The sequence below is a fragment of the Melanaphis sacchari genome, unplaced genomic scaffold (assembly GCF_002803265.2).
Source record: "Melanaphis sacchari strain LSU unplaced genomic scaffold, SCAv2.0 Contig50_pilon_pilon, whole genome shotgun sequence".
In the NCBI taxonomy this organism is placed as follows: Eukaryota; Metazoa; Arthropoda; class Insecta; order Hemiptera; family Aphididae; genus Melanaphis; species Melanaphis sacchari.
The window spans coordinates 677,160-701,229 of record NW_020271344.1 but is presented as its reverse complement, the minus strand read 5'-3'; the positions used below and the strand labels follow the sequence as shown (position 1 = coordinate 701,229).

Here is a 24,070-nt window from a genome sequence, read left to right as displayed (position 1 = left end):
TATTATTATTATTATTATTATTATTTTTCGTTTCGCCGCCGTCGTAGTTTACGCGGGATCGACCGACACCGCGCCGGGCGCACGCACACACTTGTTGCTGGGACACCCGCGAGTGCGACTACTCCGCGGCCGCACAGTAGTTGTTAGTCGTTGCATACAACGCCGACCAGACGCAACAAACACGCGTGTGTTTTTCCGCCGACGGATTTTCCTCCGTCGACACACACCGCCCCGCAGGGCACACGCCGCGTGATACCAGTGCGTTTTTTATTTATTAAATTCGCTATAAATTATTTTAATTTTTCCCACGTCCGACGAAGTTTTCCGGTCGATCGTGCTCTTTTTTACTCTTATTCGTTTCGATTCGACATTAAAATATTATTAGTTTTTATTATTATTTTTTTTTTTTTTTCGTGCAGTTACAATATATTTTGTTTTGAATAAAAACGCGGTATCGTGTACGTGAACTTTTAATAGTTATTGTGCGCTATATTTTTCCCCTCGAGGAGGAATAATTCTAGTTAAACGACGTACGAACATACAATTTAAACGCTATCGCAGTCTAAAAGGTAAATTTTTAATTTTTGCACATTTTTGGTCTTTTCGGTAGTTTCATTTCGTTTCATTTTTTACTTAGTTATTGGGAAATCTCTTTGTATAACGTGATCCTCTTACTCATGCTAAGATATCCAATTGTAAAAAATAATTTATGCATCTATTTTAAAAATTAAACGAGATATAAATTAATATTTGTTAATTTTTCGGTTTTTTTTTTTTATGTAATCCAAGTCATTTAATTATGAGTTTTATATAAAGTATATATTTTTATGTAATCCGTATAGATTTTTATTATTCTTTCTGAAATTTTATTTTTTCTCTTATCGTTTGAACCTATCCTTGAGTCAAATAAAATAACACATACGCACACAAATATGTATATGTTTATTTATTTTAATTGTGTACTATTTTTTAATTAGTACAATGTTGTTGGTTAATTATGATTTTATGTAAAATGCCGTTATACTCGAGAGGTTTCCCCACTTTATAGTTTCCGCCATTAAGTGTAAACGAGAGCCTTCTGTGTGAATCAAAAATCATTGGGAAAAAATGAATAACGATTAGGTATTATTATTATTATCATCATCTCAAGGTACCTACGCCACTATTATTATTTTTTTCGCTGCAGATATCGAGATATGACACTGTCGTATAGTGTATACCTACATACCGTATATTAAAATAATATAATATTACTCGTGTATAATTACTGAAAGTTAATTAATAGGTGAAAAAAATTTAATCTATAATCATTGATGTGGGGCAAATCAATAGTTAGTTCTGCATAAAATATAGAAAACTGGAAGTACGAGGTACCAGCTAAATCCGACGTCGAAAATTTTAATTTGATAGATTTGATAAGAATAAATATATATATATACATACGTTTTAAAATAAAATAAATTTATATTAATAATTGGTCTCCGTATATTGAAAGAAATCAGTCAACTATTAAAATATCCTTATTTCGTTTAAAGATTTTGTTATTTTTAGTTGTTACTCTATAAATATATCAAAATTTCGTATCCATATTATGCATTTATTTATAGTAAAATATTTTCCTAATACCGACAGATTTAGAATGTAGTCTATACGTGCGTCTAGGGTCTAAGTTCAACATGCTTAGTAATTAAAAACAAAAACTAATCATAATTATTTATTCTCGTGAACTATAGTCCAAGAATTGCGGTACAGGTGAGACTTTGGATATAGAGAGAAGCGCAAGAAGGGTCTTTTCGCTGCTCAACGAATACGATTTAATTTTTGGCCGTTAAAACAAAAACCTCAGCCCGTCTATTCGTTATTATTATATTCACCACGGTAGTGTCTCCGTTGTCCGCGGCGAATTATCATATACATTAAATGGCACAATGGAATTAGCTGGGTGTGTGTGCAGCGTGCGAATGGCCGGCCGGTGGTGGTGGCGAAGACGCGTACATCACCTTCGTATGTATAAGTACACGCACACACGAATACACATTATATACGTGAATGTGTAATGTACTAGTGTGTGACACGGACACAAAAGGGCCAAAGGGGGGAGCTCCGACCGACCTTTGTCCAGCCGCGATTTCTGCCGCAGGGACATCGTATATGTACGATACGTGCATGTGTGTAGTTGCTAGCTGCAAGGACATAAGAACATATCATGGGAAAATACTCTCTAGGCGGACTCTCTCATTCTATACCTATATAGCTATGTGCATTATGTTTACGTGTACGGGGTCCGTTACCCCAATATTATATACATACTTAAACGTTGTGTTCGCAAAGGGAAAAAACGGCGACTATATCTACGTGTATGGATATTGTCCGCCGCGCGTGACCCTACCGTGTTTAGAATTATATAGGTTACACTCGCCAATCAAAAATACTACTCATCGTAAATTTACGTGTGTTTATTAATTATTATAACGCAGGTTTGTTGTGCTTCAGCGATAAGCAAGCCATATAAATTAATACTGATTTTAACTGATATTTTCGACCTTAAATAAATGAGTAAACAATTTTAGTTAATAAAATACTAATGTGCCTTGTATCGTTATTATTAAATATGATATAAATATGCATAAAGTTAATCCGGACCACAGTGTCGAATTATATCATTATATTAATAAAACACAAAATATCTCATCGGTAATGCTTGCGTTTCGGTTGATATTTTTTTATATTTATTTTAATTTTAATTTATCATCAAGCGTGTAGGCTATTTTTAAAATATCGTATATTTATTAGTTTATTACATATTATACAATTATTTTGATTGTTATACAATCGTTACGAAACTCCTAATATATGCACGTGTGTTAATATAAAAATTTCATAAAATTACACCATATATATATACTACATTATATTACACATGTATTATATTTATTTTATTAGGTATATTCTATCTATATTCATTATTCAGTTCGTAAATTAAATGTATTTATAATAATACTAAAAGTTTATGCATAACAATATTATATAGTGTGATCGCATTAGTACAGGCTACTGTACAAGCCTTAACTGATTTATACATAATTTGTGGGTTCCGCGTGTATAATGTGTAGTGATTCTAATTTCCCTGTATTTTATATGTAATTAGAATGATAAAAAATAGGCCTTCCTGTCTTTTTTATATCATAATAAACCTATGTTAAAAAATTAATCGTATTCGATTTTTTTAAATTAAAACATTTATTTGTTATTTTGAAAGCATCACAATAATGACGCGAGACTAGTAAAAAAATATTAAACGTTCATTGTCGTTGTCTTACTCTTGGCCGTGCAGACGATCGTTAGAAACATGCATCTCATCGAGTACGCTGTACACCATTATAATACACGTATACTATATATTTTACTTTCGACCATTAATCAATAGGAGGGAAGAAGAAAAAAGTACTTAGTGCTCTTTATTAATGAATGCTTTCCGATCCGACGATCGACATGCGTCTATCAATCATAACGTATATAATAATAATATATATAGAAAGAAACGTACTTATAGTATATACTAGGCATACGTTAAATCTAAAGAAAACAAATTTCCGCTGACGACGGATAGATATCATTATTATTTTTATTATCATTATGTATATATTATTTAGTACGCTGTGCGCTTATTATTTAGTATGTATATATAGATAAATACTGCGTTTTTTCTTCATCTCGTTCCTTTCAATCACTTGGTATATTTCCCGTTGAATAAAAATCGTAATATCTATATAATATTACGTGGTAGGTCTATATTATAATTTTCACGCTGGCACCATTCAAATTATGTTTATACTGCAATGTATATTTATGGTGTGTAATTCGTTTAAAGCACAATATGACGTGTATTATAACAAATATGTATGTTGATATATACATTTTAATAGTAGCCTTAAGTTATTTTATATTTTATAATTTATTTTATAGTCAATTAATAATATATTGTGATTAAGATTGACGCTCGTTTTCGCGTGGGCGCGCGTTCGCTGATTTGAGGCGGCAGTCTATATGACCAGAAAATTAGTATCACATATCGCATCCGATATAATTATCTACCATTTATAATAAAATATAAAAACACTTATATGATATATAAACGATAAATACATTTTTCTCTCGATAAGTCAGTAACTCTATAGCGGTTATTATAGTATCACGCGAATTTTCTGCGTTTTAGTTATTATTCTCGCCCATACCATCTCTCGTTTGTCTGTTTGTACAATTATTTTCACAAAATAAAGTAGATTCATTTTAAATAATAAATATATGTAACTAAGTGTTAAAAATAATTTTAGTCATTATAATATTCGAGGGACTCTTGGTTAGGCAACCCAATATACGCGCGTGGCTGTGTTCGGTATACGCATTAAACCGTGTATTTATTTCTATAATTCACGATTGGGGGGTTCCGTTTGAAATATGCCCAGTCTATACAATATTGGGAATTATCGCAAATCGAGAGTAATTTTTCCTTCTTATTATTAATATCATGTTTTATCTATTTACGATTCGGTATTTATTCCCGTAACGATTATGTACTATACCTATAAAATATATATATCGTTTATGTATAACGTAGATACGATGTTGTAATGTGAATAAGATTATCCCGTATCGATGAATTGCATAAATATTATCTTGAGAATAAGTACGTACGTAATATATTAAATTAGATTGTCATTGCACGCATTCGTTATAATAAATAAATTTATAATTAATTACTTACTAATTTACCGTCTTATTTTATGATTGTGTACCTACACACAGACCGCCGTCATTATACAGTTACTCGTATCGATTACCTATTGATTTTTGTAATTTATCACACACATATAAGCACCGATCTATCGAAATCTCCCAATGATACAAAATTCCTCGCGTACTACGCTATCCTTGAAATAATTTTTCATTGAAAGTCGGTGTCCCCGATAAAATGTTTGATTTTAAAGCTGAAGGCATATTAAATTATATTATCACGTCGCATATTATTGCTGTAACAGCATGGCATAGCGTTGATTTACGATTTGAACCCAATAGTATTATAATATAATTAAATGTATACCGACGGGCGTGATGGCCGAATTCGTGTAAATATTGAATCATACAATACATGAACTCGTATTTTTTTTGAATATTTGTCTGAAAGCAATAAATAATACCGTAGGTAATTTATAATATATTGGGCCGAAATCGATTTTAATTGCAAGTTTTCATAACATAACATATCTAGTACTACTTATAGATTTTAAAAATAATATAAAATTATAATAACACTTTTGAATTGGCAAATATTTTCCTCAACTCTATTATTTATATATATTTATTTACTACTTTAAAAGTAGGACATGCGCGCATGCGAATAATAATAATATTATACACCTGAAAAATAATCACATTTATTGGAGATCATTTAAGTATTTATTTTTTTATTTATTTATTATATACGCTATACTATAGAGAAAAATCGTTGTCGTAAAATAACATTTTTATAACTTTCGTGCGCACATTCAAATTATACATCGTAGGTATAATATTGTACATTGATATAATAATACATTGTACAGTGTTTGTGTGTACCTATAATCTATGTAAAATATGTAGGCATGTTTAATGTATAAAATAAAGAAATTTTTACAAGTTTATTATTCAGAGGCACTATATTTTAAATACTTATATCTACGTATAACGACGTTATATAGCCGCACGTAAAAGTTTAACTGGACCGAATATATTGTAAAGAAATAAAAAAAAAAATTCTTGGTTATTATTTATGTATAGGTATACTTACACATAACGATATTCGTATTAAAGTGCACCTGTATTATACATTATAGGGTATATATTATTATATTGCGACTGACGATACAACTCTATCTGCTCTGCAATAGGCATATTTTATCTAAAGTATACCTTGAAGAGGTACTTTATAATATTATTTTATCGTTGTAGCTTCGTGTGCTCGCAATATATTTTCCATCGTTTTTATTACGTCGTCATAATATATACTTACGTATTACGTATAGAAGTCATAGTGCATATAATACATAGTATTATAATCGCACATTAAACGATCATAGAACCATTGGTTATAGAATATACTATAGTAATATAGTAATATAATATATTATAGAATATAGTATATTCTATAATCAATGATAGAACATACCTATATAATATAATATTTCGTATAATTATATGCAAAACGTATTACGATAAAACATATTATGATTCGTCGTGTCGTGATATAATGTCATATCTCATATAATGGGGTTGATAGTTTTATTTCGCCGACAATGATGTGCAATAATATTATTCGTTCCTTTATGCAGATTGCACAGATCGCCGTCTTCCCGCGCAGCCAGCTGTATTTATTCCTCGTACCCAATTCTAATACCTATAGGTATGAAATGATACCAATATCGCGTCGAACTCTTATTCCTATAGCATAACAGTTAAAAACGATAAATAATTGCAATGTTTAATGTATGGTATTCTTGTCTACATATTGTGACGTTGTGTTTTATAAACCATAACTCGCGAACTTGCTCTATACGATATAACGAAGTAGTTAAGACATCGTGTATCGTATAAATACAATAATATTGTAGATTACGCGTAATATTTATAATATAAGTATTATTATAAAAATAATATAATTCACACATAATGTAGGTACCTATGCGCATAAAAAATTGAAACAGCAATATAATATAATTTAGATAAAAATCGGCGCCTGAACGACGGTAGACGGCCGCTACCGCCGCGCCTTATAGTTAATTTAATCGGCAACACGCGCTTGACGTTTATGCACGTACGTGCGCGCGCATATTGTATCATATCGCGCGCATGTGTGTGTGTGCGCGCGCGCGCGTAGATTTGATTATTTATCATTATCTATTGGTCTAATAAAGCGCACTTGTCGTAAAAAAATTAAAAAATAAATAACGCGATAGCGCACACTGACGCGGACGCCTGGCTAATGGTCGCCGCCCGCTCAGAACGGGTCCGACCAATAGGAAGACGGCTGGCGGAGAGCGCGCGCGCACACACGAATTTATTCAGCTCCGTCGATCGGTCCGCCCGCGACATATTTTCGCGCTCAATACACTCGTCGTCGACAGTTCGTTTTTTTCATGTACCTAAAGTCATCGTACACAGCACATATAAAATATATTTTATAAAATTTATTGGCATGTGACTATTTTTTTTCTTTTATTATTATTATTATCTTTATTTTATATATATATATATATATATATATTTAGATACACTCGTAGTATTTTTTATTTTATTATTATATTATTCTCATAAAACCCTTCCCGAGCACAATGCGAAAGAGTTCCGAGTTTAGAATTCTGTATGCGCGAGCCAAACTCCACCGACCCCCTTACACTTCATCTCTCTTTCTCTCTCGTCTTATAATATACTCTGCCGTATGTATGTGCCGACCGCCGCGGGCCCCGCCGACACTGCAACGGTAGTATTATATTTATATATAAGTACTTTAATTGGCCATCACAACCCGGGACGACGGTATATAGGAAGGAATGAGAGTAAATGTACCTATAGAGAGAAGAAAAAAACGGCAGATATATCAGACCAATTTTGTTTTACGACCGACATCAATCGTCGGCCATTGTCGTCGTCCCGGCTACTGCAGAAAACGGAGAGAAAAAAAAAATATATATATATATATATTTATTATTCTGCCGGTATATATAGAAACGACGGGTTTATAAACTGCTCGCAAAATGTTTTATTGAAGGCGTATGAAAAGAATAAAAAAAAAAACCGAAGAATAATAATATATGTAGTTGAGAAATCGTCGTCGACGCAACAGATATTTCAAAACGACTACCTATAAACTGTGTGTATATAGATATTATATACATTATAGGTACCTATGTACAAAAAAAATAAATAAAAGGGGACGTATTACGATATAATAATTGTTAAACGGACCGTGTTCCGTGTTTGCGTATACAACGTTTTCCGGTCGTGTATATAAATAAAAGTATATCGCATTTACGCATAGTGCGATAATAATGTAATTAATAACGATATATATACGTATATTATAATATTTATAATAAGTACCTATACTTACCATTATCGTATGTAAATATGTTGTAGGTATACCGAAATGACGGCTGTCTATCGTTTATACCGTATGTGTTTCGTGTACATGGCCAAACGTCCGTTAGATATTATTATCTTTACTTTTATGAATGGAAACGGCTTACTGCACCATTTGGCGTGGGTGTCGTGCTTGTGAGCCTATATATAGTAGTAGTAGTAGTAGTAGTAGTAGTAGTAGTATTGTAGTAAATATTAATGCTAGTAGTGTAGTAGCAGTAGGTAGTTATAGTAGTATTTTTTGCCTCTCTTGCCACCAAACTAGTATGCAAGAACCTGTGTGCACACATATTTATAATATACACTCGGAACAAGTTCGAGAGGGTCCGGTATTTCAAGAAATTACCCTCGGCGTGTGGCGTGTACTATATTGGTACTAGCTACAACCACGTGCCGCATGGAATAAAATAATAATATTATTATGTTTACCTATCTAATATACCGGTTTAAGCCCCAGTGTACAAATAAACGGACATAATCGTCGTTATCATAATACACTGTGAACACGCGTATCTGTATCGTACCTACACTACAATTTTTGTATACACAATATTATGCAGAGTGCAATAACTTGTCGAATAAAATAGATTTTGCACCTGTACGGCAAACGACAAAAGTTTTCTCCACGGATATTACACTCGCGCGCTATATTATGTCTCGATCGAACGTGTCACGATTGGAAAAACATCAACAACGTTGAGATTTCTGCTACCGCAGTCGCAGTCTATAATAGATAATAGTAATAAGTTATAACGATTTAATAATAATAAGACGTATACCTATATTATTATAAATATAATAGTCGCCCTTGCAGCAGGCCGCGCACGCGAACTATAGAGATCATCGTCGTTGTTTCAAGCACGGCATATCGATCATCACGATTTTAATCGCACGCGCGCGGTTCTTGCGTGTCTGATACCGGTGATACTATTGCCTGTTGTACGCGTGTAAACGTAAAGCTTGGACCATATAATAATGTAATATATTAAACACGGACAATTAATTGTAATCATCGATCGATCGATTGCAGTGTGCGCTTACTAAAATTATTCCTGCTGCAGTAGCATTGCGATCGATGTTTATCGTGAATATACCTATACCCATTGTAAACGTTATACACATTGCAGTTGTGGCGAATACAAAAATTACTTCAGCCTTATAATGCTTGGACGCAGTGCGTGACGTGGTACAATACGTCGGAGAAATACTGTAAATAATGTGGTTTTTATTTTAAATTTACGACGACGGTGCAATAGAGTACATAAGAGTAGCTGGCCATGCAAAAGTGAAAACAGCGACTATCGGACCGAATTCGGTCGTCGACGAAACTGATACCTGTATACAATGCCCGGATAGTACTTCAATATAATATATTATTATCAACTCCTCGTTTGTTCACAGTGGTCTCGGTCGGAGAAAGATCGAGCGGGTCGTCGACGATTTTTTTTCCCAGTAAGGAACGATTTGGACCGTACGTGATACGAATGCGCGAATAGGAGAATCGTCTCGCGTACCGTGTAGTGTTGAGCGTATAATGTTATAAGCAGAAAAAAAAAGCAATAAAATTATATAAAACTATGAGAATTTTCCTCGTGATTCGCCTAGCCGATGTGCGTATAGCAATACCGCCATGCGGTAGCATGCCACCGCCGCTGTCGACTGATCAAAATTCTTCGCGCGACACGTTATTATTATTATAATCGTTGTACCTATACACTGATCGATAAACATACACACATACACAAACATATTTATATATTATATATTACCTCAGTCCGAGTATTTCAATTTATTTTCCAATGAGCGTTGTATTATATTTTAAGAATGCAGCCGTTTTTCTGTCGGTAACAATAAGTATAGGTAAGTACCTAAACAAAATTCTATGTACGCGACGTATTGCAGTTTTAATGTCATGCATTGCAATGTATAATCATGTCTATTTTTCGCTTGAACATTATTGTATCGGTACATTTAGCTAATAATATACCTCATGAGCATCTGTCGGCTGTCGCATATAATGTTATTACAATATTATAATTATATTATTATGTGTATACGAAATCTCGTTATAATTTACGTGCTGATGGCAGTTTTTCCCTGCACATGACCACGTTCCGTCCTGGTGTTAAAATGTTCGCATATATTTCTTCTCTGTCGGTAATATTTATTATATTATACGAAAATATTATTCGCCCATACGCACACGAGAAGCTGCACAATGCAAATCATACCACATTTCTTTGTACATACGTCGATATGATACACGTATATATTTCTTGTATAAGAAATCATTTACACATACATTCGCTGCACACATGGGTTATACTATGAGTCAGATACTCGATGATGTTATTATATGAGATAGACCGACGGCCTTTCACCTGCCGCGCGACCTCTGCGGTGTTCCCACAGCATATTACACGCGTGTAATACCTATACCTATAGTTATACCAATATATATATACATAAATATTATGCATTTAGATGGATTATGATATGAATGTATGTGTGTGTGTGTCCGGTGCAGAATTCTCGTCCTCCGCCCACATGTTGTTGTGACTGCACTCAAAAGGTCTTCGGGGTTAAATCGCCGCGGAAAATCTTTTTAAAATATATTACATTATATTCGCGACCGTAATCATTATATTACTTTGATTATATTGTTCATAGTGATGATTCTGTAAATACAATACATTATGATGTTCACCGTGACTACCACCGTACATCATCGCTACGGACTAATAGAAAGCTTCGAAACACCGGTATATATTGTAGTAATATCCAAAATCCTTTTATATCACACGGTACTAATTTCATTAATAATTGTAGAACATATCAAAATGTTTACTTTAACTTCTATATTATAATAGAGATAGTCTTTATTATCACGCCTCCGTCCGGCGATCGAGTTAAAGTTTTCGATTTCCAGCACGTAAATAAAAATATTTTTTTCCCAAGCGTTTATGTAGATAACTAGGTAGGTAGGTTAAGACTTAAATTACTTGATTTCCCCCAGTTTCCTCAATACTTACATTGTTTATTTCGATTATCACTAATTTTTTATTTGACCGATGAAAATAATGTAACATTAATTATCAACTTACACACTGTGACTATACATGTATTATATATAATATTAAATAATAAATATAGAACACGAGTTACTGCAACATACATATATGCAAAGGCCGCGTATTTGTCGCGGTTCGAGTTGACGAGTTAAGTCACGCGGTATTCACATACGCCTTATACATAGATTAGGTATAATTATTTTATATATTATGCGCACTCCTCTAAGTACCCTTGAACGACGCAAATGGCGATATTTCTATAGTATATGTATAATATAATATCTTCTTGTCGCGACATCCTGGACGCACGCGCGTACACTCGTCATCGGACTTGGAATTTCGTTTCTAATTTACCGTCTCAATGTTATCTAGTTTGCTACTTGTATACTATAGTAAACGCACAAGTATAGGTACATATTTATATTGAACACAGTTATGCGGCCGAATCGATTACACACGTCCGACACGATGTAAAATGACATAAACCTATGTCCTATTTATCGGTATCATTATCGTCGTCGTTACTGTATTTTATGCCTACCTACCTATATAGTATTATGTGTAATACGTAATAAATGTAATTAAATATTATACTGGATTATATGTCTATATATAATTCGATATTACACATACTATATGTATATACAACCCTAATTTTCATCGAGTCAGTCAATCTTTAAATTTGCGACAAATCCTTAACCACTCCTTATCGATGTTAAAACCGTATGCTTGTATATCTCTAAATGAAGTATATTATTAGATTGTATACGGAGATACAGGATAATATTAGTCTACGACTAGGAACGCGTACTTACTCATAATATCTTTACGTATGTTTGAATGTAATGATATATTATAATATCATGTACAGTCCACCGTGTGCGGAGTACGCATGTTTTTGTGGTCTGTGAATACTGAAATATATGAGTATTATCTACATTATATATTACAAGTATATGCATATAGTCATAATATAGATAGGTATACATATTGTTTGCTGGTTATGTATAATACTCCCAAAGCAATTTACCGGAGCAATAATCCATTTCGCGAATACACCCATTTCGTCTAATCTATTGTGTATAATATGTATATATATATATATTTACGGTGCACACACACATATTTATATATTTTGGTACGTGAACCTGTTAAACCGACGTGTACATATTGTAATGTACTTTCGGCTGTTGTTCAATTTCCTCGTCAACGTCAAAGGTATTATACATATATATATATAAACATTATAAACTCGCACATTAATATTATATATTATTTTCCTTTCAATATCTAATACCTGATGATTTTCATACTTTTATCTACCTACCACATATAATATAATATTATACCAATGAGAGATCGAATAAGTTTTCTATCGATTTAGCAACTAAATTGTTGCGGTAAAACCTTCTCATGAGGTGATACACAATAATATGCAATTTATAAAGAACATGTTTATATAAAAAAGTTATGTAAGTATCCTAGTGTTTCGCTCCGACGTATCGTCCTTGTCGTTTTTCCAACGATTAATTCGTGCTGTGCAATGAGACAATTCGGTCGCCGTCTCCCTTGTACGATCAACATATCTACAGCATACTATATACATGTCTTGGCTACGGTCCGGACATAATTCATATTAATTACGGGTGAGTGTACACTGTACATTATATCACATAAAACGCATTCGATTTATACAAATGTATTAAATTATGCGTATTTACAAAAACAATTGACCGTTGAGGGCTAACTGCTTCTCTGGAATCGGGTGTCGTGTTATGCTATCGGCGTATATCTATCATTAGGTATGTGTATATATTATTTTATATTATGTAGCAGGTATCATAATATCTATTATATACATATTGGCATCGGATTTGGCGCGGGCGGGCGGACGTTCTTTTTGATTTTGACACTTCGTTTATGTTAGCGACAACCTTACACAAAACAAGAATATCCGGTCCAAATACCCTATATATCGTATATATGATATTGTAATTTGCACATGTAAATGTGTTTATGTGTATAATCATTCGTCTTGATCAATCGGTGGATTATTATTAGTAGCTATGGGGGATAACGCACTCACGCATACGTTAAAAAAGTTATGCAATTGTACAATATTTTATTATTATTGTATACGAATAGAAAAAACGTTATTGCTCTCTAGGTCGATGGCATGCTACTTTGTACAGCCTGCGTTAATTTATACATTACATTTATTACATTTCTCGTTGACGCGTTTTCACAGCAGCCAAGTACTTACACGTGTAAAGGTATATAACCTTCTCTATATAAATTATAACTGGGTTAAGTTGAACGGGTCTACTCGCAATGTTTTATGGAATTTTTCGCGTTTACGAGGAAAACATAAAATAACAACACACCGACACTTCTAATATTATTTTATTGTATTCAGTAACTCGCCAGTTTTTTAATATGTACCTATAACTAAAATATTGTCGTCCCTTTTTCGCCTCGTAGTCCCCCAAATAAAGTATAGGTACGATATATGTATATACGATCATATTATATTATAACCTACATATAAGGTTAAAACCGAACAACAATAGCTTTACGAATCATATATTTATAGTAGAAATATTTATATACATATACGTATGTTCAGGATTTACATTTTTATCGACTTCCATCTTGTTTGGGGGTAGATATCATATTATATTGTTATTATACACTATATTCACGTATGTATATGTGACGGGACGACTATACGGTCCCGAGGCGCAATCATCGTGATTACAGTCATTTGCATACATGTGTAATGTAGATGGTCTGTTCACGGCGTGCATGTATAGTATTATAACTCTTCGGATAACTCCGTGTATCAAATTAACGGTGTTATTTCCCTTCTGTCCGTATATTATAATATAAAAATATACTATGGATACGCCGTCTTGTCGCTTTACATGTATGTATGTAGTTATTACTTAGGTAGGTAATTTTTATTTTATTATCTCCTACAAATCATTTGCTTGGCGACGGCTCTAGGTACTTATATATATATATATATATATATATATTAATGTATATGTGTGTGTACATTACACCTATATGATATTCAGAACATATAGGTATATGTAATAAATATTTACGGTACACACCCCGAGTACAGGAATAGCGACGACGATGAAATTCCCATGAGATCGGTTGCTGACAAACGACGAAAAACCAGTAATCAAAAATTATATTGTCAGTAAAAAACTGACGTTGTTGTTTACGTATATAATAATATATATCTAATTTCCGTGTGTTTCTTATACATATTAGTTTTATGCACCGTCTGGGATCTAAAACGACCAAAACAAAAAAAAACCTCACTCGCTCGGCGCCCGCGGATATAGTTTAAGAGTTACATTGTTTGTTTTCTTAAGTATAATTATGGTAGTTGTCCTTTTTCTATCCTACGGATGATATTTCTTCGGTTTACGTGTGGAACGTTGTGGCGTGTGTATCATTTTCTTTTTTTCTTGAAAACCCTTAGATTCCACTTCTGACAATATCTATTGGGGGAACGCGTAAATTGTGACCTATTTATTATCGACTATAAACCGATCTCTGCTATAAGAAGGGCGTTTGGGTATACCCAGTAAACAAACCGTGAACATATTTGTCGAAATCATGAGAATTTCAAGCATCACAGTGGTGAAAATAATAATAAAAAACCGTTACTCTGTGCACACAACCTTTTTCGTTTATTATTATTATTATGTATTTAATCGCGATATTTAAATCGTACGACACGACTTCTAATCCGCGCGTACGCCGCATCAATGCATCATATATTATATCTCCTCCAGACACACGCACACATATACACACACAAGTATTATAATACCCGCTCTCAAAAAAAAACAAATATCGAAACTGCGATAAACGCGCGACATGCACTCACACTCAGCGCACTCCTCATTTGTCAATGTCGACCTTTAAATCCTTTTCGCATCAAATAGCTCCCGGCTCGGTGTACCTACATATTATTATTATTATTAAACATATAAATCGCGTGCAGTGTGTGTATAGGCTCGGTTACCCATTGTCGTCAGCAAGAACTCCGTTGCATGAATAGATCGCGAAAAAAATCACTCGTTGCGCAAGACCGCCGCTGTTTCGTAAATGATTTTCAAAAGGGTTGTGTAAACACAGATCAGGAGGAAGCCACGCATCGCGGGGTGCAGCACAAACCTACATATAATATGTACCCGTCGGCGCAAAACGCAGTTCTCATGCGCTCCGATCACTGTCTCATCCGTCCCTCCCTCCGAGCACATTGTGTGGTGCGCGCGCTATATTTATTCGGAAATCTTATAAAACAATTAATCACTCGGGGGGGGTCGTGCGTCTTCCGACTCGACATCCGATTCGTCGCTGGTTCCTAGATTACGTTTTTTTGTATGGTTTATGATTTTTTTTTCTTTCGAGATCGCTTCATCGTCTACGCGATGACTTTTTTGCCACTTCATGCGCATACAATCCGCTGCTCACAACTCACGTACATCCGCGGCTCTCCCCTTATCACCGGATCAAAACCAAGAACGCGAAACAAGTCGCCTGATTCGGTGCGCGTTCTTTGTATTATTTCTGTGTATAATATGTTATAACAACGATCTCGATACAGTACGCTAGTGCAATATGTGGTGATTTTGAAAAAAAAAAACCTCCGCGTCATTGACGACATACGTCGACATAATACGATTTCGGTCGATTACGAAACAGTAGCGCGTAATGATAATGACTTATTCGCTCGTGTGTATTTTATGTAACACGAATCCCGTCGATCGAACGATATACAATGATAAATAATAATAATGCGATATTGCACGTGGTCACGGCGTCGTTTACACGGCAGCGTGGAGCGGAAAACGCGAAAACGACAACGACACTATTGTTAATGAAATCGTTTGGGGAATCGTCGTCGTCGTCGTCGTCTTGGTCGGTCGTCGAATACGCGGCGGCGCGCGCGTGCAGTGGCACAACAGGTTCGGTTTTTTTTAACGAGACCAAAGGTCACGGCGTTAAATATACTTTTTACACGAACAATATAACACGCACACAACAACAAAAACTACTACTATGATGACTACAACAGTATAATAACAATATAATAACTGGTTATCCATTGGTACACCCGTGTTTATTCTGTGCGGCGCGGTCGTCGGTAGGTTAGTCGTGTTGCGGGTCGGCAGAACTAGTTTCGCAGCCGCGGCCCGTCGGGCTCACACTTTGGTCCAGTTTTTTCGGACGACGACCGATTTGCTCGACGGGATGCACCACCCACCCACCCACCCACCCACACCTGCAAAAACAGCGTTCCTATGCCGCGGTCGTGCAGACGACAATGGGCGAGCGCCTATCGGATGACCTTTGTTTTTGGGCACCGTTTTTCATAAATCGCTCGGTCGACCGCGGTGGAACGTCGTCGTCGTAATCGTCGTAGCTGTTTCGCGGTGTATACTACCTACACGTGCTGCAGGAAGCCGTCGGCCGAGAACCGGTCGATCGAACCGAACCGGTCCGGTCTGGCGCGCGCACAAACGAGAGCCCCTCGGCGCCGGATATCACTCGCTGTTTACCGCACATTATAATAATAGCAACAATAATAACGCAACAACAATGCGCTGTCATTCATCCGCGGTCCGCGCGATTCATTCACGAAACGCGTGCCCCGTTCGTGATCTCGACCGTCGTCGTCGTCGTTTTCTGTATAGGTAGCTGACACATTATTGTATCGCGATACCTGTGTACGTGATCTCCGTTTGATCTCTTATTTCCGTAAATACAATATACATACATTATCGCCAACGTCGTCGCCGCCGTCATTATCATACGACGTCTCGCGTTAATTATTTTTTTACTCTTGTCAGATGCGATCGATCGGTCGATTTCACCGGAAAAACGGTGAACTTTCGTCGGCCGATTTGCGTCGGGACGTCGTGTTGCCGAGACACGTACTCGATACGATACCTATAACCTATACGTACCTACGCGTACTACGCATAAACGTCGTCTAATGCGGTGAAAGTCGGCTACAATAGTCGTTTGAAATCTATAACATATTTTCACCGTTTAGTCGCCTGCCTGTATTCCCCCCCCCCCCATTCACCTCACCCACAATCGTCATTGCCTCCACCAGACCGTCGTAGGAACATAACCTAGTCGCAAGTATGTTATAATGATAATAATAATAGTAATAATAATAATAATAAACGCGATCGTTTTCCGTTTAAAATAAAGATTTCTCGACAAAAACGCGGCGATGACTGCGGCAGGTCTCACATAGTTTTTGATTCGCATATAGGCTCGGCCGTGTAAGGGCGCGTGGTTAATGGAAAATGGAAATGAAACTGTCCGTAATATAATTTGTTTGAGTATTCCTTAAAACTTTTGTCTACCTACCTACCTGTGCGATAGTGATATCTGAACGGCGGACGTTTTTTTTCGCGGGCTGTTTTTGTAGGAGACGGCGGGGTAGCTGCAGCGAGGACGACGAGGTTACCGGCGCCGTTGTTGACGGCGACGGACAGCATCACCACCACCGGCGACACAATCATCACCGCGACGACGGCATGGCCGATTCGGACACGAACGGTGGTAGTGGCGCCGGGGGCGGAGGAGGCGGCGGCGGCGGCGGTAGCGTCGCCGAACAACCCGCCGAGCCGGGTGGTTGGAGGCAGTCATACTACGAACATCCGCTGACCGCCGCCACGTCGGCCATGCTCAACATTTCGGGCGGCGCTGCCGGTGACGAACAGGGCCAACAATCGGGCCAGGGACAGGGCCAGGGCGGTGCACCGCTCAGTTTCGTCTACGAATATTACAAGCTGCCGCATTTGTCCGACTCCGTCAAGGACAAGCATCTTTCCGACATATGGCCGTAAGTGTCATAGCGCTCGCGCTCGCGTCTAATCTGCGTGACCGCTGCCGCTGCTACCTCCGCCGCCGCCGCTTGTCTTTTTTATTTATACATATTTTTTTACCGCCTTTAACCCGCCCTTTTCCTCTACATAATATTATATTGTGTGTCTTGGCAGTTTGACGTGTTTCAAAAATAACACAATAACCAAAAAAAATGAATACGTCTGTGCATCGTTGATATCATTTTAGAACAAAATAACATAGTTATCTTAAACGATAAACTTAACACTGTTGTTTTTGTATAATATTTATAATTGTATAACATATATGCGTATACTTAAGGTCTGCTTTTTAACAATACGCTTATGAAAAGAAGATGGTCCGCGTGTCACTTGACTCGATTCTGTCGTATATTGTCGATACGCATGTATCGCTCACTCGTACGACAAAAACAAGTTTCCGATAGTAGTCGTTGATTGGGAATTTATTATTCTATGACCATGTAATCTTGAAACAATATTCTGCAATATAAAACGAAAACGTTATTTTTTGAGGGCATCTGGTATAGACTCCTTGCTTAATATTTTTACCCCCGACATTAATTTTAAGCTAAATCGACATCGGTATGATCGTTGATTATATAAGATACGGTTATTCAAAAAGCATCTGCATTATTATTGACAAATATTCAGGATAAAATATTATTGACGGTGAGAATAATTTATTACATCTAACACTGTCTACAATAATGTAATGTCCACTCAACTTGATTTTACAGTTTTCTAACATCATAACAAGTATATTTGTCTTCTTAAAATTAAACGCGTAATCGGTGTTATAATTTCGTCACTTTTCTTTATACACATAAACACGTGTTATTATATACCATCAATCATTCTTTTTTAATAATTATGGTTTTTTATGTAGAATATTGAGTTTTTCGTACTCGTACTTGTACTATTAGACAATTTGTCTATAAAAAGTGTTTATATTTCATGTTGTATTATAATAATGTCACTATTAATTTTTAACAACAATATTAAATTGTTAATTTGTTATGCAGTCGAATTGTGTAACAACAATAAAATTATTATGTTCATCGTCTAACTATATATCTCTTAATACTTATAAAAACTAAATTTAAAAAAAATATCATCTCAACAGTCGTTTTTAACTCAATGTTATAATGTTACACGCATTCCGTTCGATAACTAACGTACATCGTACTTATATCATATTATGATATATATCCTTTATATCTGCGGTGATATTATGTAATATGTATACGTTATTGCATCGATATGAATATAATCTGATATTATAAATTATTCAGTATCACATATTATGTATGAACATCCAGTTTTCACCACATTTAGAAATTAACAAATAAAAAGAACCCCGGTTGCGGTATGCATTTGTACATTATAAATGTAGGTACATATATGATTATGTTATTATATACACGATATTATTACACTAGTGTTATATATAGTGAGTAGCTGCTGTAAAACATATTATTTAATATTATAAATGTACCAAACTCACAAATAATAACATGTCTTAGGTGATAAAAATTAAAACTAATTTTCTGTACTAAATGTGAAATTTTTAATTATTAAATCATGAAAACGTTTATTAACGATCACAATGGCCTCACAACCTATTATATAGAATTATACTATTCTTCCATAATAGCCTTTGAAACTATGGCAATGGGGGTTCTTTCATATTATTGCGTTGGTTGGTCATATTATTAAATTATACAAGACGGAAACGCCTTTTCTATGCCTAACATAATATAACATTGCTTTTTGCTCAACTTCTTAATATCACAGAATATTCCGTAACTCATGCCGCAATAGAAAAAATATTACATTTTAGTTATTATTTTAATATTGATATTTGATTACATGGTAATATTTTACTATACAATTAATACACTGATAGATACTTGTCAAATGTGTCAATGTATTTAAATTTAATTTGTTATACTACAAATATTTAATAATAATATAATTGTAGAGAAATCCATAAAATATACATAATATAATATTTATTTGAAAAACTAACATTCCATTGAATTGTATACGTACAAATTGATGAATAATTAATTATGCACTTTTATTTAATACATTACCTATAACGTATTACATATTATACGCTTATATACGAGTATTTAACATATTTTTATGAATTATACATTAATACGAACTGTAATTTGCCGGCAACATATATTATATATCTGCATATATTTGCACAATCGTGCTCTTTAACATCAATTATTGTTTTGATCAATATGAAATTATGCATGCATTATTTACTAATCGGACTCATGCACGTTCCGACTATTCTTAGTATCGGTTTAACGACTAATTTTTGTAAATCACTAAAAGATTATTTAGTTATATGTTTATACATATATTTACATATAAATATCATAGATAATTTTATTTGTATACCATATTGGCATAGAGATGCGTTACGCATATATTTGCACATTTCACTCGAAAATTTATAGGAAGACGATGAAATGTATTTTTAACGAGTGCACGCAGACATTTATAAAACTTGATATTCAGTCGTGTCCGAAGAGCACTTATTATATTATATTGTAATAATGATAATAATATTATACGCTATTGTTTTATAAGTATAACACCACTGCGTAGCGACACCGACACTGTATCTATACCTTTATATAATATAATGTACGATGTATCTGGTTTGCGGTGGGTCGCAAAAATATTATGTTCGGTTTTTTCTTTCTTCTTATAATTGGTTAGAAACAATAGAGATATGTATTTTGCCTCTTTAAATCAGAAACCACCGCTACTTTTATATAATATGTTTTTTTTTTTTTTTTTTTTTTGTCGTTGTACAGAAATGTGATGCGCATATTTCAGTCTCGTGAGAGGATTACCTATATGGCTTCGTCATTAACTCTTAAGTCGGCGGTCTGTCGCATATTTTATTTTATAAATATATATATATATATATGTAATATACTACTTAGACCAAAAAGATGCGACTACTTGCTAGCGGGATCTTTGATACTAATAATATCGAATTACGAGATGAAACCAGGCGCACACGTATACACACAAAAATTAGGCCCTCCGGGTTCTTTTGTGCACAGGTATTTATAATATTGTTATTGCGGGACGTGATCTATAATTTATAGCCTCGGCACGGTATACACACACCTACCATACCTAGTATGATATATATAACGCAGTTATGCGCTCGCAATTATAACCCATTGTCGTAACGTATTCGGCCGTCGTAATATTTCATAGCACGCGGGCGCGAGCAACCCTTTTTTGTGTACGTTCCTATATAATATTTTACGTGTTCCTATAGCGCGTTAGTACGCATTATAATATACGCTCGGTCGTATATTATAATATAACGTACGGGAGGTCTTCTAAGCGCGTGCAGTTGTGTATGGCATATTATATCTCCACCGCGACTGCAGCGTCTCCGAAATATGATATTCGGCATCGTCTAATTGTCGACATTTAACGGACGAATAAATCCAAAGATTATCTCGCTCGCGGACCACTCCCCTCGCGCATATCTCGTGCATACAACGTGGTTGCAATACTCATTTGTATTTATATACACCATGTATACTTTTGAGTATATGAACGAGCATATAGGGTTGAGGCGGCGCACGTTAACCGATCAGAAAATGCATTATTCCCGGATGTGACTCGTGTATATATGACGTGGGAAAAGAATATATAGCCTGTTTATATGTTACTCGAGTTATGTAGGTAAATAGCATAATATATTTAGATATGATTTCAAAATTTTTTTTTTTAATTTCTACACGAGAGTCCACTACCGATGCATCTTCGTTAAACGATTCGAGGTGTCATCCTCAGTTTCCAATCCTTTTAATTCGGCATTGGCTCGCGTTTGTCCGAATGGGCGTGGTGACCGCCCAAGTTCTATGTATATGTTCATTTACGGGACTGGGAGGGGCGCTCTTCGCCTGTTGCTCTATACGACTGATGACGATAACAAGAATACATATTAATATATTATTACACTAATATATACGACGTAATGGACAATCGTAGTGCCGCGTTTATAAGCGCGATAATACGATATTATATGAGCTCAGAGCCGTGCTGTAAATCATTTGGGATAAAGATCTAAAATCAATCTACGCCAATAGACACATAGTGCTGCTTATTTTATAATAGGTATATATTTTATATTTATGGTTTATATAATATAACGGTTTCGTTTATGTATGCATATATTTTAGCGCGCGCTATATCTCCGCCAGTTTCGGCCGCAGTCTTTTCAACGGATCCGATCAGTAAAACCTGCGCGCGTATATTAATATATTATTATAGATATATGATCGCGATGGCCGGTCGTGCGTTAAAGTCTTCTCTTGTATAGGACCGCAGCCTCCTCTCGTTCCCGGCAAAGTCGTTTTCCCATTTCGCCGATCCGATCGCCACAATATTATATGAGTAATCCGCGTTGCGGCTGTTCGTATCACACTTAGATCACAATCTCCATGGTGTATTATATTGTATTATATTATATACATACATAAACGATAACATCATCTTTTTTTTGTATTTATATGCCCTCTGAAGTTTGTCGAAGAGTGTACTACATTTTGTACACAAACACATTTCAATAAATATCGTTATACGCGCCAATGTGTACATATTTAAATATAAATCAATATATAGTCCTAAATCATGATTAAAGATCTTAATGTTTGCATTACGATTGATTTTTATGACCGTCCAATTTCCATGTATGACATGAACGCCGTTTATTTGCGCGTCGATTTTTTTTTTTTATTGGCTAATATCGTCATTCGTAATACGTATTATCCGCTCCCGATACGTATGCATATAATATGACGAGCTGCCGCACCAAATAACGTCTGCGCTGTACACGTTATATAATTGTATGATGAACAGCGACAATAAATATGATATTTTATTACTTATTTCGCCAACCCCGTCTGCGTTGTATTCACGCTTTATTGAATAGTTTATTTATTATATACTATGTAATAAATTATATGAGAATAAAAACCCGATTATTCGTATCTACCATTGCCGCTGAAATAAGCGTTATTTTAATATATATATATATACCGGCATAATTATCGAGAGTAACTTAGAAAGTTATGTATATGGAAAGAAAAAAAAAACTGTTATCGGTTAGATTTTTATAAAATATACGCGAGCGACGGTAGTGGCGGCACAGGAGTGCATAGCAGTATAGGACTGATTAAATCGGTCTGTGTTGCTGCGGCGGCTGTGTTCCTATATTCTATATGGATAAAGTGTTATATTCAAATAATATAATATATTACACACATATGCACACGCTATCGTGGATGACCGAAACAACTTTCTAATTAGACTTGTGCAATGACATTTGGGAAAAACGAGCGCGCGCGCGCGCCTGCTTCTTGATGGTGAAAACCAGATAATATATAAAATAGGTACATTAATTTTGGCATTTTTGACAAGTTTAAGCTAGTGCTGCAACGAAGCGAGTTTTCTGATTTTTTTTTTTTCATTTCGTTCGTATTTTTTTTTTTTCACTTACCTATATTTCGTTTTATATGTGTGTTCTGCAATTTATGGCTAAAACCTGTTTTTTCTAATATATTATAATGTCGTCGTCGGTCGCGCGCGGTCGATCGCTCACCACCGTCGCCGCCGCAAAGATAGACGATCCGACACGCAAGTCCTGCGTGTAACATTACGACGAACCGCGATATCAAATGTCCAGATCCGGTTCTGCATATGTGTATGTGTAAAATGAATATAAATGTGTATATTATGTGTATGTATACTATGTGTCGCAGCGCGTTTTTACATATACGCGTACAGTTTGCAGTTGTACCTTTTAGATGAGAGGTCTTTCACACCGTTTGAACTCATTTTTTTATATAAAAACACGCG

The 24,070-nt window shown here is 35.0% G+C and overlaps 1 protein-coding gene across 4 annotated transcripts in view; it reads left to right on the top strand.

The window, feature by feature from the left end:
- LOC112599388 (protein grainyhead-like) overlaps window positions 1-24,070 on the top strand; it is a 103,191-nt gene that overhangs the window by 51,736 nt on the left and 27,385 nt on the right. For 2 of the 4 annotated variants that reach the window (XM_025346278.1, XM_025346277.1), the window contains exon 3: window positions 17,719-18,135. The exons of 1 other annotated variant lie outside the window; for it this stretch is intronic. In XM_025346278.1, coding sequence (XP_025202063.1) covers window positions 17,719-18,135 — 417 coding nt within the window. Of the gene's footprint in view, window positions 1-27; window positions 570-17,718; window positions 18,136-24,070 lie in introns of those variants that run through there. One more of the 4 variants, XM_025346280.1, reaches the window with a different exon arrangement.